Source organism: Prinia subflava, chromosome 16, assembly GCF_021018805.1.
Source record: "Prinia subflava isolate CZ2003 ecotype Zambia chromosome 16, Cam_Psub_1.2, whole genome shotgun sequence".
NCBI classification, from domain to species: domain Eukaryota; kingdom Metazoa; phylum Chordata; class Aves; order Passeriformes; family Cisticolidae; genus Prinia; species Prinia subflava.
Window position 1 is genome coordinate 16,313,948 of NC_086262.1, and position 27,813 is coordinate 16,341,760.

Sequence of the window (27,813 nt, forward strand, 5' to 3'; positions counted from 1 at the left end):
CTCACACCCAGGAGCTCCCACCTTTTTCCGTGGTCTCAGCTTGTCTCGCCACTCCTTCATGTGCTGGTTGTGGTTCTCGTCCAGGGACTTCAGTTTCTGGGTCTCGTGCTCGATCAGGAGGTGACACTTCTCGTTCTGAAAACACAAACACAACCAAATCAACCAAATCAACCAAACACAGCCCCCATCAAGCAGTGCACGTGTACATCCAGTGGTCAAACAGGATTTCTCTGGGGCAGAGACACGCAGAGCTCTGAGCTCCACATTTAGACACGGCGACAAAAACCTCTCAAGGCGAGAGCAAGGGGACATCAACTCCTGCCAGTCCTGTGCAGCCACTTCTCCGGAGGCTGAGACCTGCACAGGCAGCTCTGGGAGACCAAGCCGTGAGGGATGAGTACCTGGAGGTGCTGGAGCTCGTTGGCGTTGCTCTCACACTGGGCCTGCATGTCCTTCATCTGCGACTCGTGCTTCTGCTGCTGGTGCAGCCGCTCGGCCTTCTGCCTCTTCTCCTCCTGCAGAGCAAACTGGCAGAGAGAACAGCAGGTGTGAGCAGCACGGCCCTGCTCTCTGGGGCTGCCTGGGAGACCAGCCCAGCCTCCTTTATTACACAGAAAAGAAGGAAAAGCCCCGGGATTCTTCCCAACACAAGCCACGGTGGAGACAGCGCTGACCACCCACGGGTGATGCCACAAAGCAGAGCCCTCTCACCCAGCACTGAGCTAAAATCTGGAAACACCCACACTCCCCCGAACCCCCTTCATCCCTCAACAAACCCCTGGTGCCTTTTCCAGGGCCTGACCTGTTTGATCTTCTCCCTCTGCTCGGAGGCGCTGCCGCTGGAGTGGATGTGGAGGCTCTTCTTGTACATGGCCATGCGCGTCTTGCCCTCGCTGCGCTGGATCTTGGGCAGCCGGGCTCTCTCCTGCTGCTGCCTGGCCCGCAGCTGCTCCAGCATGCGCTGGTTGTAGCGCTGCATCTGCTCCCTTTCCTGCAGACACACGGGGCTCAGGGGAGCAGGGACAGCCCCTCCCCGCAGGGCTGGGCAGGCTTGGGACAGGCGTGGAAGTTTTGGTGAATAATAAAGGTAATAATGTTTTCAGACAGCTGTGGAAGCAGGCCCCGGAAAGAGCTGAAGAATTTAGAATTAGCTGTGACTGCGAAGCTTAAGAATAGGAGGAGTTACAATAGTGCAGCAAGCAAGGACACAAAACAATAGTCTGAGCCTTGGGTTTGGCTAGGATAGATCTTAAGGCCGCAGAAAAATATGCGTAGCAAGATAGTAAAAGGTTCTAAGCTTGTTTATTGTTACTAGAAAGGATACAAGCAGCATTGTTTGAAGCAGGTATAGGTGTGCTTTCAGTGATTAGCTACAACAATTGTCTGTGAGCTGTCTGTAGCAATATGCAATAGGCTGGAAAACTTTTAAAATGCCCTGTAACAGAGAAATCTTTGGCTGCTGCTGGCAGATGTGACCTGTTATCATCTTTTAATTGTGTAAAACCCTCTCATGAGACTGATGCCACAATAAAAGTTTGAGGAACACCTAACAGTAGTCCTGTCCCCTTCGTACCTGAAGCCCCAACACAGTTGGTGACACTCCAAAGGGACGAGAGGGGATGGCAAGGATTGAACATGCAGGGAAGGCAGAGGAGAAGGGGCTGGAAGCGCCTGTCTTCACTCCCTGCTCTGGGAATCAGCCATGCCAAATCCTGGGCAGTGTCAGATTTCCAGAAAATCCCCCCCAAAATTCCCAACTCCCTGCACACTGAATGCACACAACACAGAGCACACGTCCCAGGCAAGAAGGCTCTATTGCCCTCTGGACAGCAGCTTTCTTCTGGCCCTTTTTCACCAATAATGACCAAGCCTTTGACTCCCAACCCACCCATAGAATTAGAGAATTCACAGAATTACAGAATATTCTGAGAATATCAGAAGGGACCCACAAGGATCATCGAGCCCAGCTCTTAAGTGAATGGCCCATAGGCATTGAACACAAAACTTGGTGTGAAATTTGGTGATTTCCCCCTTTCAGCCTGGAAGAGAAGCACCCAGGGGGCACCTGGACCCTTTGCTGGCCCACAGCAGCGTGGGAGGGTGCAAAGACTTCACCTTCTCGTGCTTGCGGAGCAGCTCGTGCCTCTGGAGGAAATACTGGTCCTTCAGCTGCTGCTTGATGAGCTGGTGCTTCTCCTGCTGCTGACGCTCCTCCAGATCCCACATGCAAGCTTCCCGGTCTGTGGGGAGGAGAAGGAGCAGGGGATCACCCACCCTGGCCTCTCATCCTGGTCACACAAAGTGTCCCGAGCTCCCTGTGCACACCAACAGTGCAGCAGATGCTGGGGGTGATCATTCACCTCCTGTTTCCCAAGAATTGCTTGCAAACCATATTGGAGCCTGATTTCTTGCCATTCTGAAGCCTAATTGGTTCATATTTGTAAAGCACTTTGAAGATTAAAGCACTAAGTATTATTATTGTTAAACATTTAGACAGGACCTGGCAAGGCTGGTTTTTTCCACATCCCATCCTGCCAGCTTGCAACTCTGTCACAGCATCTGCTGCGTGGGAAGAGCCAGGGCTGGATAAACCCATGGATACAGCACTGCCTCCCCTCCCTCACAGCCTTTGCCACCCACCTCTCATCAGCTGCTGCTTCTTGTTGAGGCACTCGCGCTCCTTGTCGCAGATCTCTCTTTTGTTCTGGGCAGTGATGTTCTTCATGGCCTGCTCCAGGTCCTCCTTCTGCTTGGCCAGGAACTCCTGTTCCTGTTAAAAACCCAGCAGTGGCACCATCAGCCCTCCCTCTGCTGCAGCTTGGAAAGCAGCTCCTGGTGCTTCAGAACCTTCCAGTCCCTCCAGCAGGAGGGGTGCTTTATTCTGCTTAAAAATAAATATTTATTTATTTCCCAGCCTTGGAAGTGGGGAGGACCTTCCCTGAGTCTCACCATGGTTTGTTTTTTCTGGGTGAAGTCGTCCATCTTCGTCTTCAGGTTCCCTTTGCGCTGTTGCCGTGGCAGCTTCTCAACCTCGTTCTTCACCTGTGGGGAGGAAATCAAATTTCCCTGTAGGTCACTGCAGGCCAGGAGCAACCCCAGCTCGAGCCACTGAGCAGCTCAGGAATCACCAAAACTGAGCTCAGGAATCACCAAAAAGGAGCTCAGGAATCACCAAAAAGGATTTCAGGAATCACCAAAAAGGAGCTCAGGAATCACCCAAAAGGTCCTCAGGAATTACAAAAAACACTTCTGGAATCACTAAAAAGACCCTCAGGAATCACCTAAAAGCAACCTCAGGAATCACCTAAAAGTACCTCAGGTACTTTTTGTACCAAAAAAAAAAAGCACCAAAAAGCACCTCAGGAATCACCAAAAAGGCCCTCAGGAATCACCAAAAGCAACATCAGGAATCACCCAAAAGGACCTCAGGAAACACCTCAAAACACCTCAGGAATCTCCCAAAAGCACCTCAGGAAACACCTCAAAACACCTCAGGAATCTCCCAAAAGCACCTCAGGAAACACCTCAAAACACCTCAGGAATTACCAAAAAGCATCTCAGGAAACACCCAAAAGGCCCTCAAGAATAACCAGAAAGGATCTCAAGAATCATCCAAAACACCTCAGGAACACACCCCAAACACCTCAAGAATTACCCAAAAGGTCCTCAGGAATCTCCCAAAAGCAACCTCAGGAATCACCAAAAAGCACCTCAGGAAACACCCAAATGGACCTCAGGAATCACCCAAAAGCAACATCAGGAATCACCCAAAAGGACCTCAGGAATCACCCAAAACACCTCAGGAATCACCCAAAAGGCCCTCAAGAATAACCAGAAAGGATCTCAGGAATCACCCAAAACACCTCAGGAAACACCCCAAACACCTCAGGAACCATCCAAAATCCCCTCAGGAATCTCCCAACAGCACCTCAGGAATCACCAAAAAGCACCTCAGGAATCACCCAAAACCACCCAGGGATCACCCAAAACCACCCAGGGATCACCCAAAACCACCCAGGGACCACCCAAAACCAAAGCTTCCTCCCAGAACACCCCAACCTCTTTCCTCTCACACGAGGCGCTTCCCAGGACACGCAGAGGTGCAGTGAGGCAGCCTCCCCTCCCTCCCTGCCGTGTCCCATTATTTTTTTACCTCCTTCTTCATCATCTTGAGGTGCTCCAGGAAGCGCGCGTGGTCGCGCTCCTGCTCCAGGCGGATGCGCTTGGCCTCCTCGCGCCGGCGCAGCGCGTGCTCCTGCTCCATCCTCTCGATCTGCTGCTTCTGCTGCCGCTCCAGGCCCTCCAGCTCCGCCTCGTAGAACTTCTTCTTGGCCTGCCCGGGGAGAGGAAACCAAGGAAACGCCTCAGCCTCAGCCTCCTGTCCTTGTGAAAGTTTAGAAAGAAAAGGGAAAAGAGGGAAAAAAAAAAAAAAAGGGGCGGGGGGTTGTTGCTGCTTGGGTTGAGCTTCTTTATAGAGGAGGGAAAATTCCAACCAACACCTCACGTGATGGTTCTGGCTTCTTTTTCTGCCAAGGTTGGGATTAATACACAGGAGTCACAGTTTTGTGTTGGGACTTGGTCTTTATTATTATCTATATTACTGTCAACTCTGACTAGCAAGTTAGAAAACGAAGGTAAAATGGAGTATCTCTAGCTCTTTCCAAGGTTATTTAAGTGCTAATCACCCAATAACGAGGTGACACCTATGTTATTTATATTTCTGACCCAATAATGACCACCCAAGGCCCACAATGCAGACATTTTTCACCCAAACCCATGAAGAAGGAAGAAAAAGGTGAAGAAGAGCTTAGACAATGCCCCAAACCCTCCATATTGTTCACATATACCACTACATACTAAAATCTTTAATCTAAGTTTCCAGAATTACAAGCTCCTACTTTGAAGCTCTGTTCCAACAGTGCCCTCGTGCCGTGGAAGGAGAAGGTCTTTAAGGTCCCTTCCAACCCAAAGCATTCTGTGATTAACTACAATATTATTTTTACTTCAACAGAAGGGACCGAGTGTGTGAGCCCAGTTTATTCAATTTACACCCAAAGCCTTGCCAGATTTCCTGCTGTCACACTCAGGCCATGCTGTTTTCTTATTTAAAGGTTTTTTTGGTTTTTTTTTCCTGTGAATTACAGCAGCACTATAAACTGTTTCTCACAGTAGCCACCAACAGACATAAAAGAAAAGATCACTAAAGAGAGAAAGTCCAGAACAACCCTTTCCCTGCTCCACCTTGCCAGGCAAAGGCTGCCAGTCCTTCCCAAGCTGCAGGTGCTTAAAAAAACCAAAAAAACCCACAAAACCTCCATCTTCCATCCACGCTTCAAATCCCAAAGGATCCCTGTGATGCCCAAGGGGAGCATCCCATGTGGGGCACCTGAGAGGAGCTGGATCCCCGGGGTTTTCCCTGCCCTCCTACCATGGTTTCCTGCTCGAAGCGCCGCAGCATCTGCTCCAGCTGCAGCTGGTGTTTGCTGTTCAGCTGGGCCTGGTTCCTGTGCTCCTCCTTCTGCAGCAGCCGCAGCTCCCGCAGCTCCTGGCGCCTGCAGGGAGGACAGGGTGGGACAGGGGGACAGAGAAATGCGGGCTCAGGTGAGGGGCACGGTGGGCAGGGATGGTCACATCCACAAGCAGAGCGTTTTTGCAGCCTCAGCACCCTGCCCTCGCTCTGAGCACAGGCACAGGGACATGCCAGCCTGGGGTGTGCCCCAGGGACACTGCAGGGACGTCCCCACAGGTCAGGGCTGTGAGCACTCCCAGCTTCCCAAACCAGCCCTGGCAAGGCTCCCGAGGTGATTCTGCAGGCACTGGTGACCCCCAGTGCCCATTGTGCCCGCTAGGTTAGTGCCCAGTGGTCCTCAAATCCCAGGCTGGACTGCTCTGGCCTGGCCTCTGTGTTCTCTATCCATTCTTATTCACACCTGGGAGGCAAAAAGTGACTTTCCACAAATTGTGACCCATCTGTGATGACATTGCATCTCTCCCCTCATCCAGCTCACCAGTTCTGCTAATGAGCTTTTACATAAATCTGATATTGGGGCTGAGGAATAAGGCAGCCATAGGGACACAAAGTGTTCAGGACAAATTATCCTCTCAGGGAGTCCCCGAGAGCAGCACGAGGGAGCCTGGAACTGGGCATCAAATAAAACAATTTGTATTTAATTATTTTAAGGGCCTTTTCATTTCTGTGCTAGAACCAGCAGCTCCTCTTTCTGAGAGTAAGTCAGGGAGGTTTGAAAGCTGTGAGATCTGCAAAGGACTCATGAAGGAGGGACAGCACACCCACGAATATTAAATAACGCTCCAGGGGTTTACAACTCCCTTGGCCTTTCTGTTAATGAAGTCTGAGGAGATTCAAGAACAAAAGGGAGAGGAACATCTTGAGAAGATTTCTGAGCTGGTTTCCACTGAGCCAGCCCTGGGGACACATTCAGAGGACAGAGCCAGACACAGCAAAGCTCCCCTTGCCACAGCCTTGCTGCATCTTGAGCTGAGCCCCTCCTTCCCCTGTCCAAGCGGGACCAAGACAGACAAGAGGACTTTAGGGCACCCCTGGGTTAGCTCAGAGAGAGGAAAACCCTGCCCTCCCTCCAGCCCAGTGCCCCACTTGCCTGAGAAACCTCATCTCCTCATCCTTCTTCTCGTCCTCGCTGATGATCTTGGAGGTGGTGACGCTCACCTCCACGCCGTCCACCACGAACTTGCGGGTGCGCTTCAGGGTCTTCTTGTGCATCCGGGACTCCTGGGGCCAGGGGGACAGCAGGGGCCCGTGAAGCAGCTCCCCAGGGCTGCAGCAGCTGCTCTGGGGCCCTCAGAGCAATTTTAATGCTGTTGTTCATGAGGAAGGTACACGAGGAATCCGCACGGGGCACAAACCGCCAGTGAGTTTGGAGATCCAGCCTGGCTACCAAGGCATGGAGCAGAGGGACTCCCACCCTGAGGAAACCCAACCCACCTCCCAAAGACTCCTCCTCACCATCATCTAGCATGGCTTACTCCCTGTAAAACCCAAAAAACTCCTTTCCCCTTCTAAAGGAGCAACTGAGGGAGAAAATCTGTGTGTGGGGTTGTATTCCTCCTCCTCGAGGAGACAGACATCCTGGGAAAGGTCGTGAGGAGGGGGAAATTCCTGTGCAAGGGCATCACCTTTCCAATCATTAGGGACTGCAGGCTCCTCTGGGGGATTTGGCTCTCCAGCTCCCAGCAGGAGGTGGGGAGAGTTTTGCCAGGAAAGGTTTTTGGGCACGTTTCTGTGCCGGGAAGTTCTCACTCACACAGGCAAATGTGAGAAAGATCTTGTGCAACACAGCCCTCTGCCCCCTCAAGTCACAGCATTTCTTCTCCTGCAGCTCAGCAAATACCATTGCAGTTATTTTGCCTCTTCCTCTAAGCCCTGCTGACCTGAGCAGCTCCAGGTCAAGCATTCCCACCCTCCAGGGAGCTTTAGCAAAAGCCAAGAAGCCTGGGAGGTCTTTGTGCAGTCACTGCTGACACAAACCAGGCCAGACCTGGGGCAGCTGGGGAGAACTGAGAGCCACCAGCCCAGATGAACTTTTTCCTGAGCTCAGGTGTCCTAGAGAGGAGCAGCAGAGTGACAGACCATGGATAAAGTTTAGCAAGTCCCATTTGGGGTCTCACACTTGAGCAAGGACACATCAGGCTCGTGGCGTGGTTATAAAATAGACACAGGCATCAGACCTCCCCTGGATTCCAGTGGCCTGGCACAGAGGAGGACACAGGAACCTTCAGCAGCTCCACCAGGAGCTTCTCCTTCACCTGAGGACATCCCACAGCCCCCTGGCACAGCTCAACCCAGCTGGTGTGAGCCCAGCAGGGACAGGCAACACGGAAAACCCTGGAAAGCTTTCCCTAGGGAAGGTCCCTCCCTCCTCCCAGCTCTCCAGCACCCTCTGGGCACCACTCTCACCTTGAGGGAGATGGAGCCGCTCTCCCTGCTGAGGGCCAGGTCAGCAGACAGGGAGATGGTGAGGTCCATGCTCTCGGAGGCCGAGGTGCTGCCCGAATCCGAGTCCCCTTTGGAGCGGCTGCCGGGGAACGGCGCCAGGGGCTCCACCAGGCTCCCATTGGGCAGCTTCTCCTCGCTGAAGTTCTCCAGGAGAACACTCTCTGGTCGCTCCACCACGCTCTTCCTCTCCCCAAGGCTCTTCCTCTCCTCCAGGCTCTTCCTCTCCCCACTGAAGTTCTCCAGAACACTCTCTGGTCGCTCCACCATGCTCTTCCTCTCCCCGAGGCTCTTCCTCTCCTCCAGGCTCTTGCTCTCCCCAATGCTCTTCCTCTCCTCCCTGCCCAGCCTGGGCTCCTTGTTCCCCTCTGTTGAGTTCCCCAAATGTCCTGGCTGCAGGATGATGTCTGGCTTGTCCTGGGTGGCCGAGGAGGCCGAGCTGGGTTTTGTGGAGTGCTTGCTGTCCAGTTTGTCACTGTCACTGCTCACCCCTTTATCCTTTATCCCTTTGGGGCTCTGGCCCTCTGCGGTGTCCTTGCCAGTCCCCACGGAGCCGTTCACAGCCTTGGGCAAGGAGGACTCCGGAGGTTTCTCCCCATCCAAGCTCAGCTGGCTCGCCTGGGAGGGGTCCCGCTTGTGCTTCCCAGGGGGCTGCAAAGGCAGGGGAGGGCAGATGTTGGGTTTGGCATCACCACTCAGCACCACAGCAAGGGCCACAGGGCCCCTCTGCAGAGCAAAGTCACCCTGAACTAAAGGCTCACTGGAGGAAATCTCCCTTTTGGGACACTGCCCTGGGCTGCTTCCATCCTTCCCCAGGTCTGTGGCCCCAGGGTGATCCTGGGAGGAGGGAAGGGGAGCAATGGAAGAGCCCCAGAACCTGCACATCCTAAAGAGGCAGATGAGGATGAACCACTTCCCTTTGTGACAGAGGAGGGAGGTCGAGACACGTCCCCAAGCAGCTCTGAGATGTCCCTTCCAAAGAGCCAGATCTGCCCAGGTCCCTCCTGGGGCTGGTGGTCCCTCCACCTACTTCTGGCTTTTCTTCCAATCCAGCTTCTCCAGCCTACATCAGAGCTTATTTCCTTTTTTTTTTTTCCCTTTTCCTTTTGTTTTTTAACCACTTTCCACAAGCCCCTCCAGTGAGTGGGCACCCCCCCAGCACCATTGTTTCTCCTTGGCAGCCACCAAAATCCAGCCCCTCCCTGGCCAAGCAATCACTTCCCCTCCACCCGATGTGGCCCAGAAGGATTTCTGGAGGCTGGCAGAGTTGCCAGGTCCTTTCCCCAGCCCAGCTCACCGAGGCAGACTCCGAGGAGTCATCCTCCTCTGCTTCCTCCCGGCTCTCCTCGATCTCCTCCATCACCTCAGCCTTGGCCTCGGCCACCAGCTCCCGCAGGGCCCTGTTGCTGCTGACCTTGCTGACAAAGGGGTGCTGCAAACAGAGCACAGTGAGAGCGTGAGGTGCCCAGAAACCACACCCTGGGAGCTCGAGGAGCACCTCTGGCTCTCAAGGACCTGAGGGTGTGGATCTTCCCAGCATCACTGGGATTTACCCCCAGAGGAATTCACGGGAGAGAGGCAGGGCTGAGGTTCAGGGCACACTCTGCCCTGAAGGTGGCCAAAAATGACACTTTGTGAGCTCAAGGATGACTTCTGGCTTTCAAAGACCTGAGGGTGTGGTTCTTCCCAGCATCACTGGGATTTACCCCGAGAGGAATTCACGGGAGAGAGGCAGGGCTGAGGTTCAGGGCACACTCTGCACACAGATGCTGCCCAAAGCTGCTTTATGGCAGCAGTTCCTCCCCAAAAACCCCCAAAAGCAGCAGCAGCAGCGTTTAAACAAGGGGACATCTGCCCACAGAACGTCACCAGGGGCAGGGCAGGAGCAGACAGAGCCTGGGGGAAGGGTTGATTGGGATGGGGCTGGAATCACTCAGTGCTCACAGGGGGTTTTGGTGCTGAGCTGCAGCAAAAGGCTGGGCAGTCCCTGGGCTCTGTGTACCAGCACGCAGTTCCAGCAGGGAACAGCAGCTTCCAGGTTTTTGTGATGATTTTGGGAAGGGACAGGAGGAAAGGAGCTGAATTTCAATCAGGGCTAGGCAGGTACAGCCCAAGCTGGCTGCCACACGGGCGTTTCCAGGCAGCAGGAGCTGCTCCTGCTCCACACGGTGTCCACAGGGGCTCTGCAGGTTGCTCCAAAGGGAAAAAAAAACATTGCTGATCCTTTTTGGAGCGTTTCAGTGGCTGAAAAGTGCTATGAATTTTATAAATAAGATCAAAATAAGCTGAAACCACTTTGGGGTCACTGGTGTGGTCCCTACCTCCAGCAGCTGGGCAGCACTGGGCCGCGTCTCCGGGTTCTTGTCCAGCGCCTTCTTCAGGAAATCTCTGAACTCCAGGGACCTTAAAACAGCTGGTGGTGAGAAATCCAGCAGAGGAGAGGCCTCAAACAGCAGAGGGATCAGCCTGATCCCTCAGCAGCTTCTGGCCCAGCTTGCAACTGGCCACAATCAGCATTTTGCTGCCATGGGAGACCCTGTGCTCAGAAATTCTGATTATTTGTGCGAGAAGCAGCAGCAGGGCCAGGTCAGGGACAAGGTTTTGCCTTTACCTGTGCTGGCAGCAGATGGTGAGGACTGAGCCCCAGGGCCAAAAGGCAGAGGCAGGGCAGGACACAGCAGCTGTCCCCAAAGGGGACATGGCAGGAGCTGCCTGGGGACAAGGAGCCACCCCCAGAGCCCCGGTGGGAAAGGGTGGCTGTGAAGGACCAGGAGCCCCATAGGAGGGCACCCTCAGCCTGCACAGTGCAGCTCTGAGCTGCAGAGCTGGCCCTGATGTCACTCCTGGCATCTGAGCAGCTCCAGAGGCAGCGTCCCCACCCTGCCTGTGACAAGGACTGACTGCTGTGACCATGCTGTGGCTCCAGTGCTCTGCCAGGTATTTGCTGCTGGCTGACCTGCAGCAGCTGTTATGATTTATTAATGAGTAAATTAGCAAAACAAACAAACAAATAAATAAATAAATGAAAAGTAACTGGCTAGTTTCCTTTTTCATGCACAAGTGGCTTTCCACACTTCAGGAAAGCAGTTCTGGAGCTCTTTGCCATCTTCAGCTTTAGGGAAAAATCTGCCTTTCAGCACACATGGTTGTTTTGAGAACAGCCAAGGGGTGATCCCTGTTTTTGGGGGTCTGTGGGTGAGGAGCAGCTCTCCCCGTGCTGCCTGGGCACCGTGAGCACAGCGTGAGCATCCTGCCCTCGGCCAGCAGTGCCCTCCCAGCCCCTTGCACACAGCTGGACCCGGGATACAGCTCAAACCCTACTCAAACCAAAGAAAACTGCTGCAAACGCCTGGTTTTAATCTGTGTGAGCTCCCAGTGCTGCCCCCTCACCATTTGGAAGGGCAGCTGAGCGTGGGCGGGTCGGACTTGGCAATCTTCAGCAGGACCCTCATGGGGTTGAGCTCGTGGTGGGGCGGCTCGATCTGGGCCATCTCGATCAGGGTGATCCCCAGGGACCAGATGTCAGCCTTGTAGTCGTAGGGCGTGTCCTTCATGGTCTCACACATCACCACCTCCGGGGCCATCCTGCCAGGGGACAGCGGGGCCGCGGTGACACTGCTGCCACCACGGCCTGGCAGCAGCCAAAGGCTCCAAGCCATCCCCAGAGGTGCAGGACACGCAGCTCCGTGTGTAAGGAGCAGCAGCATCCCTTCCACCCTCCTCCCTCCTCGGCAGGGTCAGCCCCTGCAGACCCCCAGGCCGTTGACATCTGGCGCGGATGTTGCTCCAGAGCGTGGATTAATCCCCGCAATTCCTTCACTGGGGTGATTTAGGGGCTCTGCTCCCAGGGCAGGGACTCGTTCCCATGTGCCTGGAGTGGCTTCAAAGCCCGTCCCACCCCCGGGGTTGGGGGAGCAGGGAGGGCACACTCGTGTGTCCCCTCTCCTCTGGGGCGCTGTGACCCCTCTGCCAGAGCTCCCACACCACTGAGGCTGCTCACAGCTCTGGGCTGGCAAGGAAAACCCTTGGGCGTGCAGAAAATGGCCAAGAATCCTCATTAAATCCTCCCACCCTAAGGCACCATGGTCCAACACACCCCAGAGCCAGCTTCAGAGCAAACCTGGTTTTCAGGAGCCGGGCCCTCCGTGGGCACAGGATTTCTCAGCAAGCAGGGACTCACCAGTAAGGGGTCCCAATGAAGGAGTCCCGCTTCTGCAAGGTTTTCATGTTCTTGGCAGACACTCCAAAGTCAGCTGCAAAGAGCAGTAACATTAGAGGCTGGAGGAAAAGTGAAAAAACCTTTCTGAGTTAGCACACTTGGCTGGGACACAGACTGGAAGGCAAGCAAGGCACACTGAAGGCAAGAACGTGATACCAGGGGCTGTGTCCTCCGAGCTGAGCATCAGGAATTGAACTTGGTTTGGGGTACGTGACCCCCAGGATTTTCCTCTCCCATGTCCCTTAAAACAGGCACAACAACCCCCTCCTGCCAAGCCTTACACATCCAGGAGGAAACGGAGCCTTTTCTGCAAACAAAGGCAGCTCCGTGGCAGATTTCAGGACTTATTTCCTAGCAAAAAACCTGATTTTAGAGCAGGAAAACCGAAGTGCTGTTCCATTCCTTCTCTCTCCTCCAGCCACTGCAAGGTGCCTCTCCCTGATTTTGTCCCTTCTGAGCTGAAGTCAACCCAGATTAAATTGAGCTGCAGAGGGATCCGAGCCCACTCCAGGTGGGTTTGCTCTCCAGGACAGCCCTGGTGGCAGCCACAGGAGCTGTCACCCATCTGCAGCCTGAGCTCAGCGTGTCCCTGCCTGGGGTCACCCTCTGAGCAACTCCTGCAGATAAATCCACCCTCTCCTTCCCCAGGAGGTGGTTTTGGTGCCAGCTTGACTCCAGAGCAGAGGGAGCTGGCAAAGGAACCCTTTGGCAATGCTCCCCCCTGTCACCACCAAACCTGCTGTGCAGATAAGAGGAATTCTTCCAGCTCCCAGCCCTGCCAACTGGCACCCAGCACAGGATGCTCAGCAGGCCAAGACACACAGAAATCGGGTTCAGAGAGGGATTAAACAAACTCAGGGAAGAAAAACCCCTCGGGGTCCTGAGCGTGGCTGTGGCCAGGGGGCTCTGCACAGCTCACAGCTCCCTTTGGGGGAACAAAACCTCCCCCTCCTTGTCCTGCTGCTCTTCTGGGGCAGAGGGAAGCATCCCTCAATCCCAGCACACCCAGGGACCCCCAAATCCAGCCATCCTTGGTGCCAGGGACTCACCCAGCTTGATGTCCCCATCCTGGGTGAGGAGCACGTTCCCAGCCTTCAGGTCCCTGTGGATGATCCTCTTGCTGTGCAGGTAGTGCAGAGCTTCCAACATCTGGCGGCAAATCACCTGGATCTGTGGCTCAGTCAGGGCCCTGTCCAGCTCTGCAGGGATGTCAGACAGCACAGGGGTGAGCTGATGCTCACCTGAGCAGCAGGAAGGCCCAGGTCACCCAGCAGAGCGTGGCAAAGCCACTGTCCCCGTGTCAGAGCAGCGGGAGACGATGGAAATCAGCTTGTTAAGGTGATTTATTCCCTAAGCCAGCACTTGCAGCAGAATTTCCACCTCTTGGAGCTGCTGGCTCACAGCTCCCTCCTGGGAATGCTCAGCTGAGGGCCTGGAACTGTGGAGGGGGGGACGAGGAGGGGGAAATGCTTGGGATGGGGTCTGAACTGCAAATTCCCTGGCAGTTTGGGAAGACAGACAAGCTGTGGGAGCAGGGAGCTGAACTGGGCTGCAGGACAGCAGGGTCACACACAGGAGGAACATCAGCAGCCCTCACTCCCCAGGGAACAGGGGAACGAGGGAACTCTCCCTGCTGGGGGGATGCAGAATCCCCCTAAACATCCCGGGGGACACCCCACTTCCCAAAGGAACACCCCACTTCCCAAAGGAACACCCCACTTCCCAAAGGAACACCCCACTTCCCAAAGGAACACCCCATTTCCCAAAGGAACACGGTGGAAATGCTCAGCAGGGTGATCCCTACCCACTGCCCTGAGCTGGCCTTTTGGGGAGCACCAGCCCCAGGGTTCCAGGAGTGCTTGGACACTCTCAGGCACACCACAGGATTCTGGAGGCTGTCCCGTGCAGAGTCAGGAGCTGGATTTTGGGTGCCCCTTCCAGCTCAGGAGGTTTTGTGACCCCGTGGCTCGCAGGGACAGACGGGCGCTGCTGTGACCTCCCTGCTGGGCCACCTCCACCCCCAGAGTGACAAAGCATGGCCCCTCCAGATGTGAGCATCTCCTGAGCTGCCCTCCCGCCCTGGGCAAGGCCTCTGCAGGGCAGATCCCTCCTCCAGCAGGGCAGAGCAGGGCTCAGACAGCAGCAGATGGGGCTGAGGGAGGGACCCCAGCAATGGGGACAGATGTTTGTTCAGAGCAGGGATCCTAACCACAGCCTGAGGGTGCTGGCTCAGGCACTTTGTTCCTCCATTCCTCACCAGGATCTCCCCTGCTCTGGGAAAAGCTGATGATTTTCACCCTCCCTGGAGCAGTTCCAGTGGTTTTGTACACAAGATTTTGAAGGGCACACCCCAGCTGCTGGTGGGGATGGGGAGGTGGGACAGGCAGCACTCAGCATTTCTGAGATCCTGGGATTTACTGATTCTGAATTTACAGATTCTGGGAGCATTCCTGAGCTCCAGCTCCTCCTCACCCTCACTCAGGGCTCTCAGAGTTACAGCCAGGCCACTCTCTGATGGTTTCCTATGCTGCCCATACCAGGACCTCAGACAGGAGCCAAAAATGCTCAGGAGCATTTTTATGTCCCAAGAGATGGATAAAACTCCCCTGCTGAGGTTTTCCAGGGGGAAGGCATCATTCCCTGCAGCTCTTCAGGAAAGGAATTTTTTCACATCGTGATTTGGAGCCGCTTTAAAGAAGTTCCCTAAAGGAGGGACGAGCTTTAAGGGCTGAGTTAAAGATGGTAAATTTTGCTCCTGGAAATAAAAAGAAAGCCAGGCCTTTGCAAAGATCAGGGCTGACAAGCAGTAACCCCCAGGGAGATGTGGCTCTGTCCCAGGGCTCCTGGCAGGGTGGTGGCAGAGGGGATGCCACCCCCAGGGTCACCCCCAGAGGGGCTGTGGCACCAGCCCGGGCTCTTTTTGGGGTACAGCCACCCATCCCTGCTGCCAGCAGCTCTCTCTGCGTGGGAGGGAGGAGTTTAAAAAGGGGAAATTGCTGGGATTGCTGCAAACTGCAGTTTATCAGAGCTCTGCTGCCTCACCAAATGACTGATTCCATACGGAGAAGTCAGCAAAAAGATCTGGGGAAATTCATCGTGACAGGCACCCAGCTCCAACATCTCAGCCCTGCTGGAGCTGTGGGAACGGGGATCCCAAGCACCCTGTGCCCCCAGCAGATAAATATTTAAACTCAGCTTTCCCCTGCAGCCAGACTCTCCCTTCTCCCCACGCTTTATGATGTGCAGATCCCAGCAGCATTTAAATCACAAAAGGACATTAAAGTAGCTAAAAACTCCCCCAGGGCTGCCACACCTTCTGCTCAGGGTATGAAAATAGGCAAACTCCTGGGAGAGAAGGGGCAGCTGCCATCTGTCCAGGGCTGCTGCTGGGTGTGCCAGGAGGATGGAAACGCCCCGTGGGCATCGGGCACGGCTGCACTCACCCAGCATCGTGGCATCCACGGCCCCGCCGGGGCAGAACTCGATCATGATCTGGGGGAACAGAGAGAGAGAGTTAAATCCAGGCTGTGTGTCACGGGGAAAGGAAGAGGAGAGAATCTCACAATGACTGGGTTGCATGAGACCTCCAGGATCATCGAGTCCAACCCAGCCCTGACCTCAACTAAACCGTGGCACCAGTGCCACATCCAGTCATCCCTTAAACACATCCAGGGATGGTGACTCCACCTCCTCCCCGGGCAGGCCATTCCAGTACTTTATCACCCTTTCTGTGAAAAACCTTTTCCTAATATCCAACCTGTATTTCCCTTGGTGGAGCTTGAGGCTGTGTCCTGTTCTCTCAGTGCTGCCTGGAGAAAGAAACCAACCCCACCTGACACAGCCACCTCTCAGAGAGCTGTACAGACAGATAAGGTCACCCCTGAGTCTCCTTTTCTCCAGGATAAACACCCCCAGCTCCCTCAGCCATTCCTCACAGGGTTTGTGTTCCCAGCCCCTCACCAGCCTCGCTGCCTCCTCTGGACACCCTCAAGCCTCAACCCAAAACAAGCTGGATTTGATTCCCTGCATGGCAGAGCTGCCCCTCAACCCCAGCCAGGCTGGGGGAGCTCCCCAGGACGCTTCCCTTGGGCACCCCCGGGGTCAGATGCCATGCTCTGCCCACCCCCAGGGACCCTCCCGAGGCTGTGCCACCCCCAGGGACCCTCCTGAGGCTGTGTCACCCCCAGGGACCCTCCCGAGGCTGTGCCACCCCCAGGGACCTTCCCAAGGCTGTGTCACTCCCAGGGACCCTCCCAAGGCTGTGTCACTCCCAGGGACCCTCCCAAGGCTGTGCCACCCCCAGGGACCCTCCCGAGGCTGTGCCACCCCCAGGGACCCTCCCGAGGCTGTGTCACCCCCAGCAGCCCCGTACCTGCCTCCCACCCCTGCAGCAGCCTCGGGGTTTGGAGCTGGCCCCGTTCCCATCCCTGGCCCTGCAGCTGCCAGCAGGACGGGATCACTGTCATAGCTGCGAGCTGACGTGGCTGGACACACCAGGCAGCGTTTTCCCTGCCAGATCAGGGATGGGGAGGGCTCTCGTGTCTTTAGGGTAGGGTTGGGGGGGGGTTTAAAACTATTTTTATTTCCCCACATTGCTCACTAGTTCATTGCTCTCTTATTTTGAGCAGTTTGAGGGGAATCTGTGTCCATGGAGAGGCTGAGCACATTCCCCAGATGTTGCTGTTTTTCTCCAGGGATGTGCAGAGCCCTGCCAGTCCCACACATCCGTGTGTCCCACACCTCTGTGTGTCCCACACATCTGCTTGCCCGGTCCCTGCCATCCCTCCAGGTGTCCCCAGCACCTCGGGGATGCAGATCCTGCCCCTCACGCCTGCACAGACCCAGCCAGAGCTGCCCCGTGGCGGCCTCAGTTCATCGCTCCCCTCTGGGGCTGCTCAGATAAACTGATTACAATTTCAAGCAGGCAGGGATTACAAGGGACAAGAGCTGCTTCACCTCTCCGGCAAGCTCTGCTGCTTGCCGAGGTGACAGGGCAGCGTTCCAGAGTGGGGAAATGCCGGAGGTGACTGCGGGGACACGCCTGAGCAGTGTTTACCAGCTCAGCCCTCCGAACCCATCACGTTATCAGAGCAGCTCCAAGCACTGGCCCGGCAGCTCAGGGGAGGAGGTTCAAGCTCCCTGTTCCTCATGGTTTGATTCTGCAGCCCCAGGAAAGCCACATCCCACCCCTCAGCTCCTCTGCTTGGGCAGGGGGATGCAGCCGGAGGGAGACACCAGCTTTGTCCTGGAGAACAGGGGTGCAGCACAGCTGGAACGGCTCTGTGGGCATCAGCACAGCTGCAGGGAGCCACAGAGGGGACAGAGGTGACAAAACCGGGTAGATGTGACAGAGAATAACCAGGGGCCAGCATTTGAAACAGGGAGGTGGAGAGGAGCAACTGGGAAGACAATGGAACCATTCCGAATTCAGGAGAAGCAGTGCCCGCCTGGCACAGCTCCAGGTGGGAGTCTGGCAGGAGGGACGGGGCCAGCAGAGCATCAGTGGGACAGATCAAGACTTTTTTACTGTTTAATACCTTGAACCAGAGCACCAGCGGCTTCCTGAGCAAATGGACAGGCAGGGATTGTCTCCTGCCATGGTGCCCCCCGGCAGGGAACTGCCCTGTGCCCCACTGTCACCCCAACAGCTCCAGGGGTGTCATTTCAACCCAGAGCTCTTGTGGTGTTCTCATCACATTTATCAGAGCAGGCTAAAACCATCAGTGGCCACCAACCAGCCCTTCCTGGGCTCCTCAGGGCAAACCTCACAGAATTCCAGCCAGGTTTGCAGTCTGGCAATGAGAAAATGAGGAGAGCCATTCCCTCTGAAGCAGCCTGAGCCTGTGTGTTCGTCCAGGCACAGCAGGCTGCAGCTGGGAGAACGGGGAAACACGGAAAACTCCAAAAAATGCATTTTCAACAAGGGCAGAGATGCCAGAGAATAATTCTGGGTGTGGCCACATGGTCCAAGCAGCTAAAAAAATAACGAGCCCCAAAAAAAAATCCAGTTTAAACAAACACAGCTGGCAGTGTCCCAGATCACCCGCCAAGCACACTTCCTTCCAGGAGCAGGGCCAGCCTGGGGAGCGCTCTGCCATCGAGGCACTGGGAGGACAGGCCTGGTGACATCAGCTCTGTGTGAGCTGGAGCACCCACACCTCCTGCTGCTGCTGCTGGGGGCCTGTGGGGTGTGCAGGCAGCGGGGCTGGAGCAAACATCCTGTTCCTGATGATTTCCTCTGCACAGAAACCCAGGGACTTCCTCACCCAGGGCAGGGTTCCTGTGCCACATCAAAGCTCCTACAAACCCACCATCCATGGTTCGGTCTCCAGCCCATCACAACCACCCCCAAATCCACTGGCAGCTCCATCTCTGAGTTCTCTGAGCAGCACAACGGAGTGACAGCCACAGCCAGAGCCCCCAGCCCCAAATCACACCCAGCCCCCAGGCAAGGAGCTCCCAACCCCCCGGGCTCATTCCCAGCTCCAAGGGATGCTCTGGGCACACACAGGAACGGATTGGGGCAGCTGGGTTGAAAGAGAAAGGAACTTGCTCTCAGTGCCTCTGAAAATTGTTTAAATGAAAAGGGCCCTTTTCTCCTACACGTTCAACAAAACAAAAACACAGAGGTCGGCATGCAGAGACCACAAAGTCTTTCCTTTTCAAAAAAACCTTTGCCACGGGCAACATTAAATTTAAATTTGAAAGTGAAAGTCCACTCAGGTCCAAGGACTTTACCTCGATTTTTCCCATGGCTCATTTTAACCACAGCAGGACCTGGAAGCATTTAGGGTCTGACAAACCAGGACCAGCCTCACCTGCCCAGGTGCCCCCCAGCTCGCTCCTCCCAGCCCAGGCAGGACAGCTCCCACCCCCTGGGTGTGCCTGAACGCCTGGAACTTTCTACACCGCTAGAACAAAAAGAAAACACCACACACAAAAACCTTATCTGGAGAGATAATTTCACCAAACACTGCCCAGTCGTGCCAAGGGTGGGAGAGCTGCTGGTCCTGAGCAGGGTTTGGCTCTTACTCACCTGCCTGGCACTCAGAGGGCAGTGCCCACAAACCCTTCCCTGGCAGGCAGGAAGGGCCAGGGGGGTGGGAAACAAATCTGGGGGCAGCTCCTGCCAGGGATGCCCCTGGGTGCCAGAGGCCACCAGGTCCCCTCAGGACAGACAGCCCAGTGGCTGCCAGGGCCCTGGAGGTGAGGGCTGCCTGAAGCCTGATCCTGGTGCTCGTGCAGAGCACGTGGAGGGGTTTGGGGTCACTGGAGGAGTTTGGGGTCACCGTGGAGGGGTTTGGGGTCACCGTGGAGGAGTTTGGGGTCACCGAGGAGCTGCAGGACCCCCACCTGTCCCCTGCGTGGGGACACTGACAAGACCTGCAGCCCCCAGCAGGCACAGGGGGGCCCTGCCCGTGCCCCCAGCGTCCCTCTGCCCTCAGATCCACCCTGCCCGGCCCAGAAACCACAGCAGAACTGAAACACCTCAGCCATTTCCTCCCCCAGGCTGCAGCATCCTGTGCCCCGGCCGCCTCCGGCGCCCACGCGCAGCCTCGTGGCTCTGCCGCCTTTCTGGGGCAGCTCTGAGGTGTCCTTGTCACCAGCAGAGGAAGGCACTCCCCAGCACAGCCCTGTGCTGCACAGAGGGGCTGCAGAGATAAGGGAAGAGAGTTTGATCAAGGGAACGGCGCTGGGCTGGCGGAGGGGCTGGGGAAGGAAACACGGCCAGGTTCCCTCCTCACCTGGCCCACCTCCCCTCTCCAGAGTGTGCAGAGTTCCTGCGGGTTTGCAATTCCCACCTGGTGTTTTCCAGACTGGAGCAGGGCATGGTGAAGGTGTGACAGAGCTGGGGCCAGCCGTGCTCAGAGCAGAGGGGTCAGTGCTGCCCACGGGGAGCACTGCAGGGACACCCCTGGACACCCCTGGGCACCCCTGGACACCCTGGGCACCCCTGGACACCCCTGGGCACCCCTGGACACCCCTGGGCACCCCTGGGCACCCCTGGACACCCTGGGCACCCCTGGACACCCCTGGGCACCCCTGGACACCCTGGGCACCCCTGGACACCCCTGGGCACCCCTGGGCACCCCTGGACACCCTGGGCACCCCTGGACACCCCTGGGCACCCCTGGGCACCCCTGGGCACCCCTGGACACCCTGGGCACCCCTGGACACCCCTGGGCACCCCTGGGCACCCCTGGACACCCTGGGCACCCCTGGACACCCTGGGCACCCTGGGCACCCCTGGGCACCCTGGGCACCCCTGGGCACCCTGGGCACCCCTGGACACCCTGGGCACCCCTGGGCACCCCTGGGCACCCCTGCCTGAGCCTCCCCCAGCCTCCCCCAGCTCCCACCCAAGCCCAAGGACTGAGGAGCAGAGGGAGGAGGTGGCTCACATTCCTACACCCACTCATCCTGGCACCTCCCCACCAGCCTGCTGCCCTCGTGCCCAAGGGCTGGGGGAGCAGATTGTGCCAGCATTGCTCATAAACCACCATGGGCTCACCCACAGCCAGGCTGGACACAGGGCAAGGCTCAAAATCCTTCCCAGCCTCATTCCCAGAGCCCCACGAGGCCAGAGCACCACCGAGACAAAAGGGGACAACACTCAAGAGCTGCAAAAGCCACCAGCTCCCAGTGGCTCTGGGGTGTTGTCCCCTTTTGGGGACAACAAAAGGCTGCAGCTGGCCCTCAGCAGCCACCAGAGAGGGCACAAAACAATCCACAAGTCACCAAAAGCCTCTTGGCTGCCCCAGAGCAGCAGAAATGTCAAAAGCTGGCCTGACATGGCAAGTATGCTGTAGGTGGAAGTGAAATAATTCGCTCTCTGTAAGAGAAGGCTCCGAGCTTGCCAATTTTCCCTCATGGACAAGGACACCATTCAGAGACTTTAAATATAATAAACCATTTCTGCCCCCTTTTCTGGACAAAATAACCTACAGAGAAAAATATTTGAAATCAGAAATGAAAAAAAAAAATGCTGTCCCCCATAAGGGGTGGGGGGAAGAAGATGCAGGGCAGGAAACAAGGAAGACAAAGTTTAGGGAGTTTCAGAATAAGAAAACTTTGTGGAGAACAAAGTCAATACTCCTGGCGAAGTGCAGAGCTCCCTGCTGATTTTAAGGAAACTGGGGACAAGTTGTCCACATTTAAAGCACTGCAAGATGACAAAACATTTCCTTGGACTGCCCCCCACGGTTGGCAGAATTATTCCCATCCCTACTGCAGTTTTGGCAGAACAAATTAAAACTCCCTTGAGTTCAACCAAATGGTTTTGATGTTGCAATAGCATCTCTTGCAGCTTGGAGGGCTGTGAGTGGGATCCCTTTTCTCACCGAGTTATCAGCTTTTAGAGGCCACTGAGTTCACTTTGTTACGGGATGGGAAGCAAAACTCCAAGAATCATTTCAAATATAAATAGCAAAAAGGCAGAAGTTGCTGCCTCAGTGGGAAGATTCCCCAGCCTCGAGTGCCCCAGGCCTGTGTCAGCATCTGAAGGAGATGATGCATCTCAGCAGGGCAAAGCTCACTGGGAGAGCTGGAGTTTGACCCAGGACAAGGTTCCTGGTGCCTTTTCTGCAGTCAGCAGTTCCAGCACAGCCCCAAAGCCTCGCCCGGCCACGAGGACAAGTCACTGACGGGGTGGCAAAGGGCTTGGGGAGTTTTCCACTCCTGCCTGGCATCTCCCTGGAGACAACCATTTGTCCTGATCATCCCCACATTCCCAGCTCGAGGTGCCTGGGTCCATCACACAACCCCAGTGTTGCTCTCTAACAGTCTCAGTGAGGGCTTTGAAGCCAACAGAGCCCTCCAGGCCACGAGGTCTGCAAAAGGACGTCCCTCCCTCCCTCCAAATGACAACTTTCAGCCTCTATCTGAGACAGAATGAAGTTTAAACCTGCAAGATATCCCTCGTTGTGGGCTCAGGCTGAGGCTGGGTTTCGAGGCGCTGTCTCCTGTCCGTGGGGAGCTCATAAATATTCCTTTCCATGCAAACCCTGCTCCTTAGCATTCCCTTGGAGAGCCAGCCAAGTGGGAACGTGGCTAATTGCAATTCAGTCCTAAACAAAGTTCTCAAGTGCTTTGAAAGCTGATTTGCCTACAAGGCTTCTTGTCTGCTCTGCTTTTCTTTTCATGAAACTCCGGCCTCACGTTGTAACCCTGGGCTGGGACTCAGCACCCAGCACTTATTCCCAAGTGCCATTCGCCCCCTGGGGAAACTTTAGGCAAATCCCTGTCTGTGCCTTCACCCTCAGAGCCAGGATAACGACACCAGCTCCTTCACAGAGCAATCCTGGCTCTTCAGATGACAGGGCTGTGCAATCACAGGGAATTATTACGGCTTCAATGACCTCTGCATGCAACGTTATCCTGTGCAAAGGCTGCCAGACAAAGGTTTCTGTTCTCCTTTGGGTTGTCGTGTTGGTGCCTGTAGGAGCACTCTTGAACCTGCCTGGGCTGTGGCAATTTGCCTGATACAGAAATCATTTCTGGGGGCTGCTAAAAATCGTTCTTTTTCCCTCTGCTTTAAGGGAAACCCCCCCAGTTTTACCCAGAACAGGATTTAGAGTCTTGCCAGGGGGCTGAGTGCTGAAGTTCACGTTCACAGCACGGAGAGGGCTCGTGGAACCTGCTGCCCAGATTTCCAGCAGAAGATTTAGGGTTTTTTGGAAACACAGAAGCAAATCCCCCTCACCCAATATCACACAGCTTTTAAAAAGGATTTTGTGGCTTAGGAATGGGACTGAAACAGGGCTTGCTTGCTTTGCACAGAATTTTCACTGATAATTATTGCAACGTGGTATCAACTCCAGGAGTTTGGGAATAGCCAGGCAGAGAAGGGAAGGAGGATGTCCCCCAAATATCAGACCCACAGCATCCCAGAGCCACGGCCCCAAGGCTGGAGCAGCAGTGACCACCCACTTCAATTATGTGACTCTGAACAGCAAACTGCTGACCCTGGAGATGCAGAAAGTGCCAAAAAACCACTGGGCTGCATCACTTTTTCCACTCTGCAGCTCTGGCCAAGATGAGGAGCTGCCCCTCCGGACAGGGAGAGGACACTGGGGCGTCCCTGCTGCATTCCCAGCAATGCCCTGTCTCTATCTGCCCACACCTGCTCCTCTCCGACCCACCCTGCTGGAGCTCCTGGGGGTGTTTTGCAGTTCTGCCCGGATTCTGGACCGGTAGGAATTTGGAAACCGGTCCAGCAAACCCCACCCCCACACTGCTTTTCCCAGCGGGGCTGATCCCAGCAGCTCCGAGCCCTGCGTGTCCCAGGAGCAGCCGGATCTGGGAGGGATTGGGATTCCTGTTCCTGCAGCCGGGGCAAGGAGAAGGGGAAGGATTTTTGCTCTTCCAGGACACTGGCAAGGTGCTGAGCAGAGTTTGGGGTGGCTCTGTTTCCCTGGGTTTTCCCTCGACTCCCTGCAAACAGCAAAGTTCAAGAACTTCTGGGGGAAGTTTGGGACAAAGCTCCAGGAGCAGGAGGCCAAGTAGGAAGGGCTGCGGCTCTGCTGCCAAGTGGAGCTTTAAAGGGACACAAAGAGTCCTCAGGGACTGCTCTGGTGCAGTGCTCACACAAACAGATCCCCACGGGCACCCAGCCAGGCTCAGGCTGCTCACCCTGTGAGCTGTGACAGCCTCCCTCTGCCCAGGAAAGCTGCGGGGAACCTGATCCTGCTACCAGCTCCCTCCTCTGTTTTCTGATCCTGCTACCAGCTCCCTTCTCTGTTTGTTTTAAAGAAAAGGTGTTGCCAACCCCGGGGAACCAAAGGCTGTGGATGCTTTACATAGCCCAGCAGTCGAGTGCAGGGGATAATGAGCATTTCTTTATGCTACAGGATTTTCAAGAATGCCCAAATCTCCCGTCAACATCCATATCAAAGGGGGAGCGATCCCGAAAGTCCCTGGCTGAGCAGGTCAGGGCCTGCCCGCAGAAAATGCAAAGGGTTTTTTCTGAGTACAAAGAGCAGCCCAGAGCTGGAGCCTCCGTGCCAGCTGGAGGAGTTTGTGCCCGCACAGGAGAAGCCCTGAGCTGTTAAATGAACCATTCCCCTGGCCAGGCAGGGTTACCTGCACAGTGCAAAATCCCTGCCCTGAGCTGCAGGAAGCGGCTGTTTATTCAAAACCCTCCTGCCATGGCAACTGAGGGGCACGGACGAGGAGGGAAGGGGAGACAACCCCCAGGGCTGCCCTAGAAAAGCTGTCCCACCACCAGCACGGTTCAACACATGGGGCCAAGTGATATTTTAATTAATTCCTAAAGATTCCTGCAGCCTCAGAGCTGGAGCATCTCCCTGGGCTGCCTGCCCTGCTGGGAGCAGAGCTCTCCTGCAGGAAATCCAGGTTCTTCCCAGCAAACAGAGCTCTCCTCCCCTCTGCTCTTATCACTGCCCTGGCTGCGGGAGGAGACGCTGGGAAACAGCAGAGGGACCCAGCAGCAGCAGATCTGAAGTTCCTCCCTTCCTCTGAGGTCTCACTCTTTTGTTGTTGCTGTTTTGGAAGGGGGGGAAAAAAACCCTCCCAAACACGCAGCCCTTGAGAGGGACACAAAACACAAGAGCTGTTGTTTCTCTTTCCCATGTTGCAATAATTATCAGTGAAAATTCTGTGCAAAGCAAGCAAGCCCCATTTCAGTGCCGTTCCTAAGGCACAAATAACTTTTAAAAGTCCATTTTAAAAGCTGTGTGATATTGGGTAAGGGTGTGCTCCTGTGTGTCCAAATCCTGCATCACACTGCAGGAAAAGAGACTTTAAAATGTGTCCCAGCCACAAGGACTCAAACCAAACTCTGGAGAAAAAAAAAAAAAGTATGAGAATCTCAGTTTCCATTTGGTGCCCCCATTTCCAGCAGCCAGGATTTATGCAAAAGAACATGAAATGCCACGGGGCTTGTAATAAAAATAAAATCAAATCCTGAAAGCTCCCACCAGGGCAGTTTTGCAGCTTCCCTGGGCTGTTTTCAACCAGCACAAGAGTTCCTGGCCTCTGCCACGAGCAAAGAAAAGGAGGAGGAGGGGGATGGAACGAGATAGGAGCTGCTGGCAGGGCACAGCCTCTCTGCTGAGGATTTCAGGGCCAAGAAAGTTCCTGCTGGATGCTGTCATCCCACCAGATTCATTCCTGGGAACTCACTGGGGTTCTCCAAACCCTTGCTCACAGTGGGCTTTGCTCCATCCCACACAAGAACTGAGGTTTTCCTCCTTTTATCTTGATGCCAGTCAGGTGTAAAACCCAGAGGGATTTTCTGGTTTGGGCTTTCCTTTCAGTGCTGTGGATTTCCCAGCAGCTGCTGGAGGAGGATGAGCCACTTCCCCCTGCACAGAAATCTCCTCTGCCCCATAAATATTCCATGTCCATGGGGACCTGACACAGCTCAGGGGCACCAGGAGGGCCAGGGCTCCTCACACCTTTTCCCTGTTAATTCAAGGAAAGAGCAGCCAGGCTGATTTAGGGAGATCTCTCAGGCCCAGCCTGCTTGTGAATTATTCAGGAGCCAAAGAGCTGCTGCTGCCATCCAGGAGCTGGGGCACATCTGGACCTGCTCACCTGGAATATTCTCCTCCCATGCTGGGCTGTGAGGAGCAAGGAGCCACAGCGGGTTCCTGACCAGACAGGCACCCCCAGAGCCACTCTGGGAATCCAGAACCCAGCATGGAAACGACCCAGGAAAACCATGGTTCAAAGCAGAGCACAGACAGAAATGAGGATGGGATGTGGGCAGAACAATGAGAGCTGCTGTTCGTATTTGGATGTAAATTTTCCCCAGTGGCACTGGTCAGCAAGAAGAGGAAGGTTTTGACTTTGGGGAAAACCTGGTAGGGACTAAAAGCCTTGCAGGAGTGAAACAGCCTGGCTTAGTGACTCCCCTCCAAGCCAGGAAACACTGGAGCATTAATAAAACCACCCTGAGCAACGAAATGCAAATGCTACTCCAATAATTGAATAAAGAGCAGGATCCTGCTCCCAGAACAGTGGGCAGGGCTGCAGAGTGGATTTGACAGAATCCCAGATCCTGCCCTCGTGGGAGAGCCCCGACAGGAGGCTCTTGGTGCAGGGTTTGAGGTTTTTTAGAGGGTCGGGAGCATTTGACATCACAAAACACTCCCTGGACAAAGGCAGAGCCCAGGAACTCTGCAATCCCTTTTCCCTCCAGGAAGGAAAGGAAGGGAAGGGAAGGAAGGAAAGGAAGGAAAGGAAGGAAAGGAAGGAAAGGAAGGAAAGGAAGGAAAGGAAGGAAAGGAAGGAAAGGAAGGAAAGGAAGGAAAGGAAGGAAAGGAAGGAAAGGAAGGAAAGGAAGGAAAGGAAGGAAAGGAAGGAAAGGAAGGAAAGGAAGGAAAGGAAGGAAAGGAAGGAAAGGAAGGAAAGGAAGGAAGGCAAAGACTCCTGCAGCAGGGAGAAGATGGAAAAGAGGGAAGGGGAGGGGGCTGGCATTTCAGAGAAGGAGCAAGGCCCACCTGGAGGATGCAGGCAGAGCAGGGGGATGAAACTCAAGAACAGGTTGCAGATAAAGCAGCCTCATCTCTCAGCCCAGCTCAGGGGTGTTTGCCTTTTTACCTTAGCCCAGATTAATCCTGCTGCAGTTGCAATCCATCCAAACCCCACGTCCCCTCCTAGGAGGGATGTTTGTCCTTCCCTTCCTCAGCACAGTACATATTTACTTTGTTCTTTAGCATACCCAGGGCTCAGAATCCATCCAAAATGCCAAGTGGAAAGCTCAGCTCCCTCGAGATCAGGAGCCAGAGCAGAAACACTCCAGCACTCCAAGCTGGGTGTCCCAGAGAACTCAGGGGCTTTACCCAGGGATTTTTAAACAAGAAGAAACGTGGTGGCACTGCAAAAGGTGCCTGCTGAATCAATGAAACATCCCCCTCCTGCACTGCTCACGGCAGGAGTGAGCCAGCTGGGATTGTGTCAGCCCAGCTCAGCCCTGGCACCACAGGCAGCTCCAGCAGCTCAGCTCACACCAGTGCAGCTCCCAAAAGCTGAGATCTCTTCTTCAGCTCTATTAAATTTACCCAGGCAGGCCACAAAAGCATCTGAAGCATTAAAAACAGGAAGGAAAAGGCACCAGAGCTGCTGAACGCACTCTTAGGCACCCTCCTGACTTCCTGCATTAAAGGAGGGGCTGGCTGAGGAGATGGGTTTGGAAATGCTCCTGTTCACCCCATTTCCCCAATCCTGACACAGGCACGGAGTTATTTGAGCCTCCAAGGGTTCATTGAGCCTCCCCATCCCCTGCACAGAGCTCAGGAAGGTGCCCTTCACGCTCAGCTTCCTCTGCTGCCAGGCACTCAGAGAGAGCAGAGGCAGGGGAAATAAAAAATAATATATAAACCTGCTGGGCTAGGGGAGAGAGCTGCAGGAACCTGCTGTTCCAGCCCTTGCACCAACCCACTCGATTGCATTTTATGTCCCTGCAGCTCCACAGCCACGGGAAGTGGAGCTCTTCCTGTCAGGTGCCTCTGTGTGTGTCAGTGCCGAGCCACAAATCAGCCCTAAATCCAGAAAATCAGTGGGAAAATCAACTGGTGTTTTAAAAGAGGGCCTTTAAAAGAGAGGGGAACTTATTGGTGAGGCTTTTTCTACCTTTACAAACCCTTAATGGTGGAAA

At 55.0% G+C, this 27,813-nt stretch overlaps 1 protein-coding gene across 1 annotated transcript in view; it reads right to left on the bottom strand.

Moving 5' to 3' along the window:
* The window catches only part of STK10 (serine/threonine kinase 10), a 40,512-nt gene that overhangs the window by 1,558 nt on the left and 11,141 nt on the right, over positions 1 to 27,813 (bottom strand). The window contains exons 3-18 of the mRNA XM_063413326.1: positions 15,635 to 15,683; positions 13,241 to 13,390; positions 12,153 to 12,225; positions 11,363 to 11,557; positions 10,294 to 10,375; positions 9,270 to 9,404; positions 7,937 to 8,623; positions 6,621 to 6,751; positions 5,429 to 5,552; positions 4,154 to 4,333; positions 2,950 to 3,042; positions 2,641 to 2,770; positions 2,116 to 2,240; positions 803 to 991; positions 402 to 527; positions 22 to 135 (exon numbers count right to left, since the gene is read on the bottom strand). Coding sequence (XP_063269396.1) covers positions 22 to 135; positions 402 to 527; positions 803 to 991; positions 2,116 to 2,240; positions 2,641 to 2,770; positions 2,950 to 3,042; positions 4,154 to 4,333; positions 5,429 to 5,552; positions 6,621 to 6,751; positions 7,937 to 8,623; positions 9,270 to 9,404; positions 10,294 to 10,375; positions 11,363 to 11,557; positions 12,153 to 12,225; positions 13,241 to 13,390; positions 15,635 to 15,683 — 2,583 coding nt within the window. The remainder of the gene's footprint in view (positions 1 to 21; positions 136 to 401; positions 528 to 802; positions 992 to 2,115; positions 2,241 to 2,640; positions 2,771 to 2,949; positions 3,043 to 4,153; positions 4,334 to 5,428; positions 5,553 to 6,620; positions 6,752 to 7,936; positions 8,624 to 9,269; positions 9,405 to 10,293; positions 10,376 to 11,362; positions 11,558 to 12,152; positions 12,226 to 13,240; positions 13,391 to 15,634; positions 15,684 to 27,813) is intronic.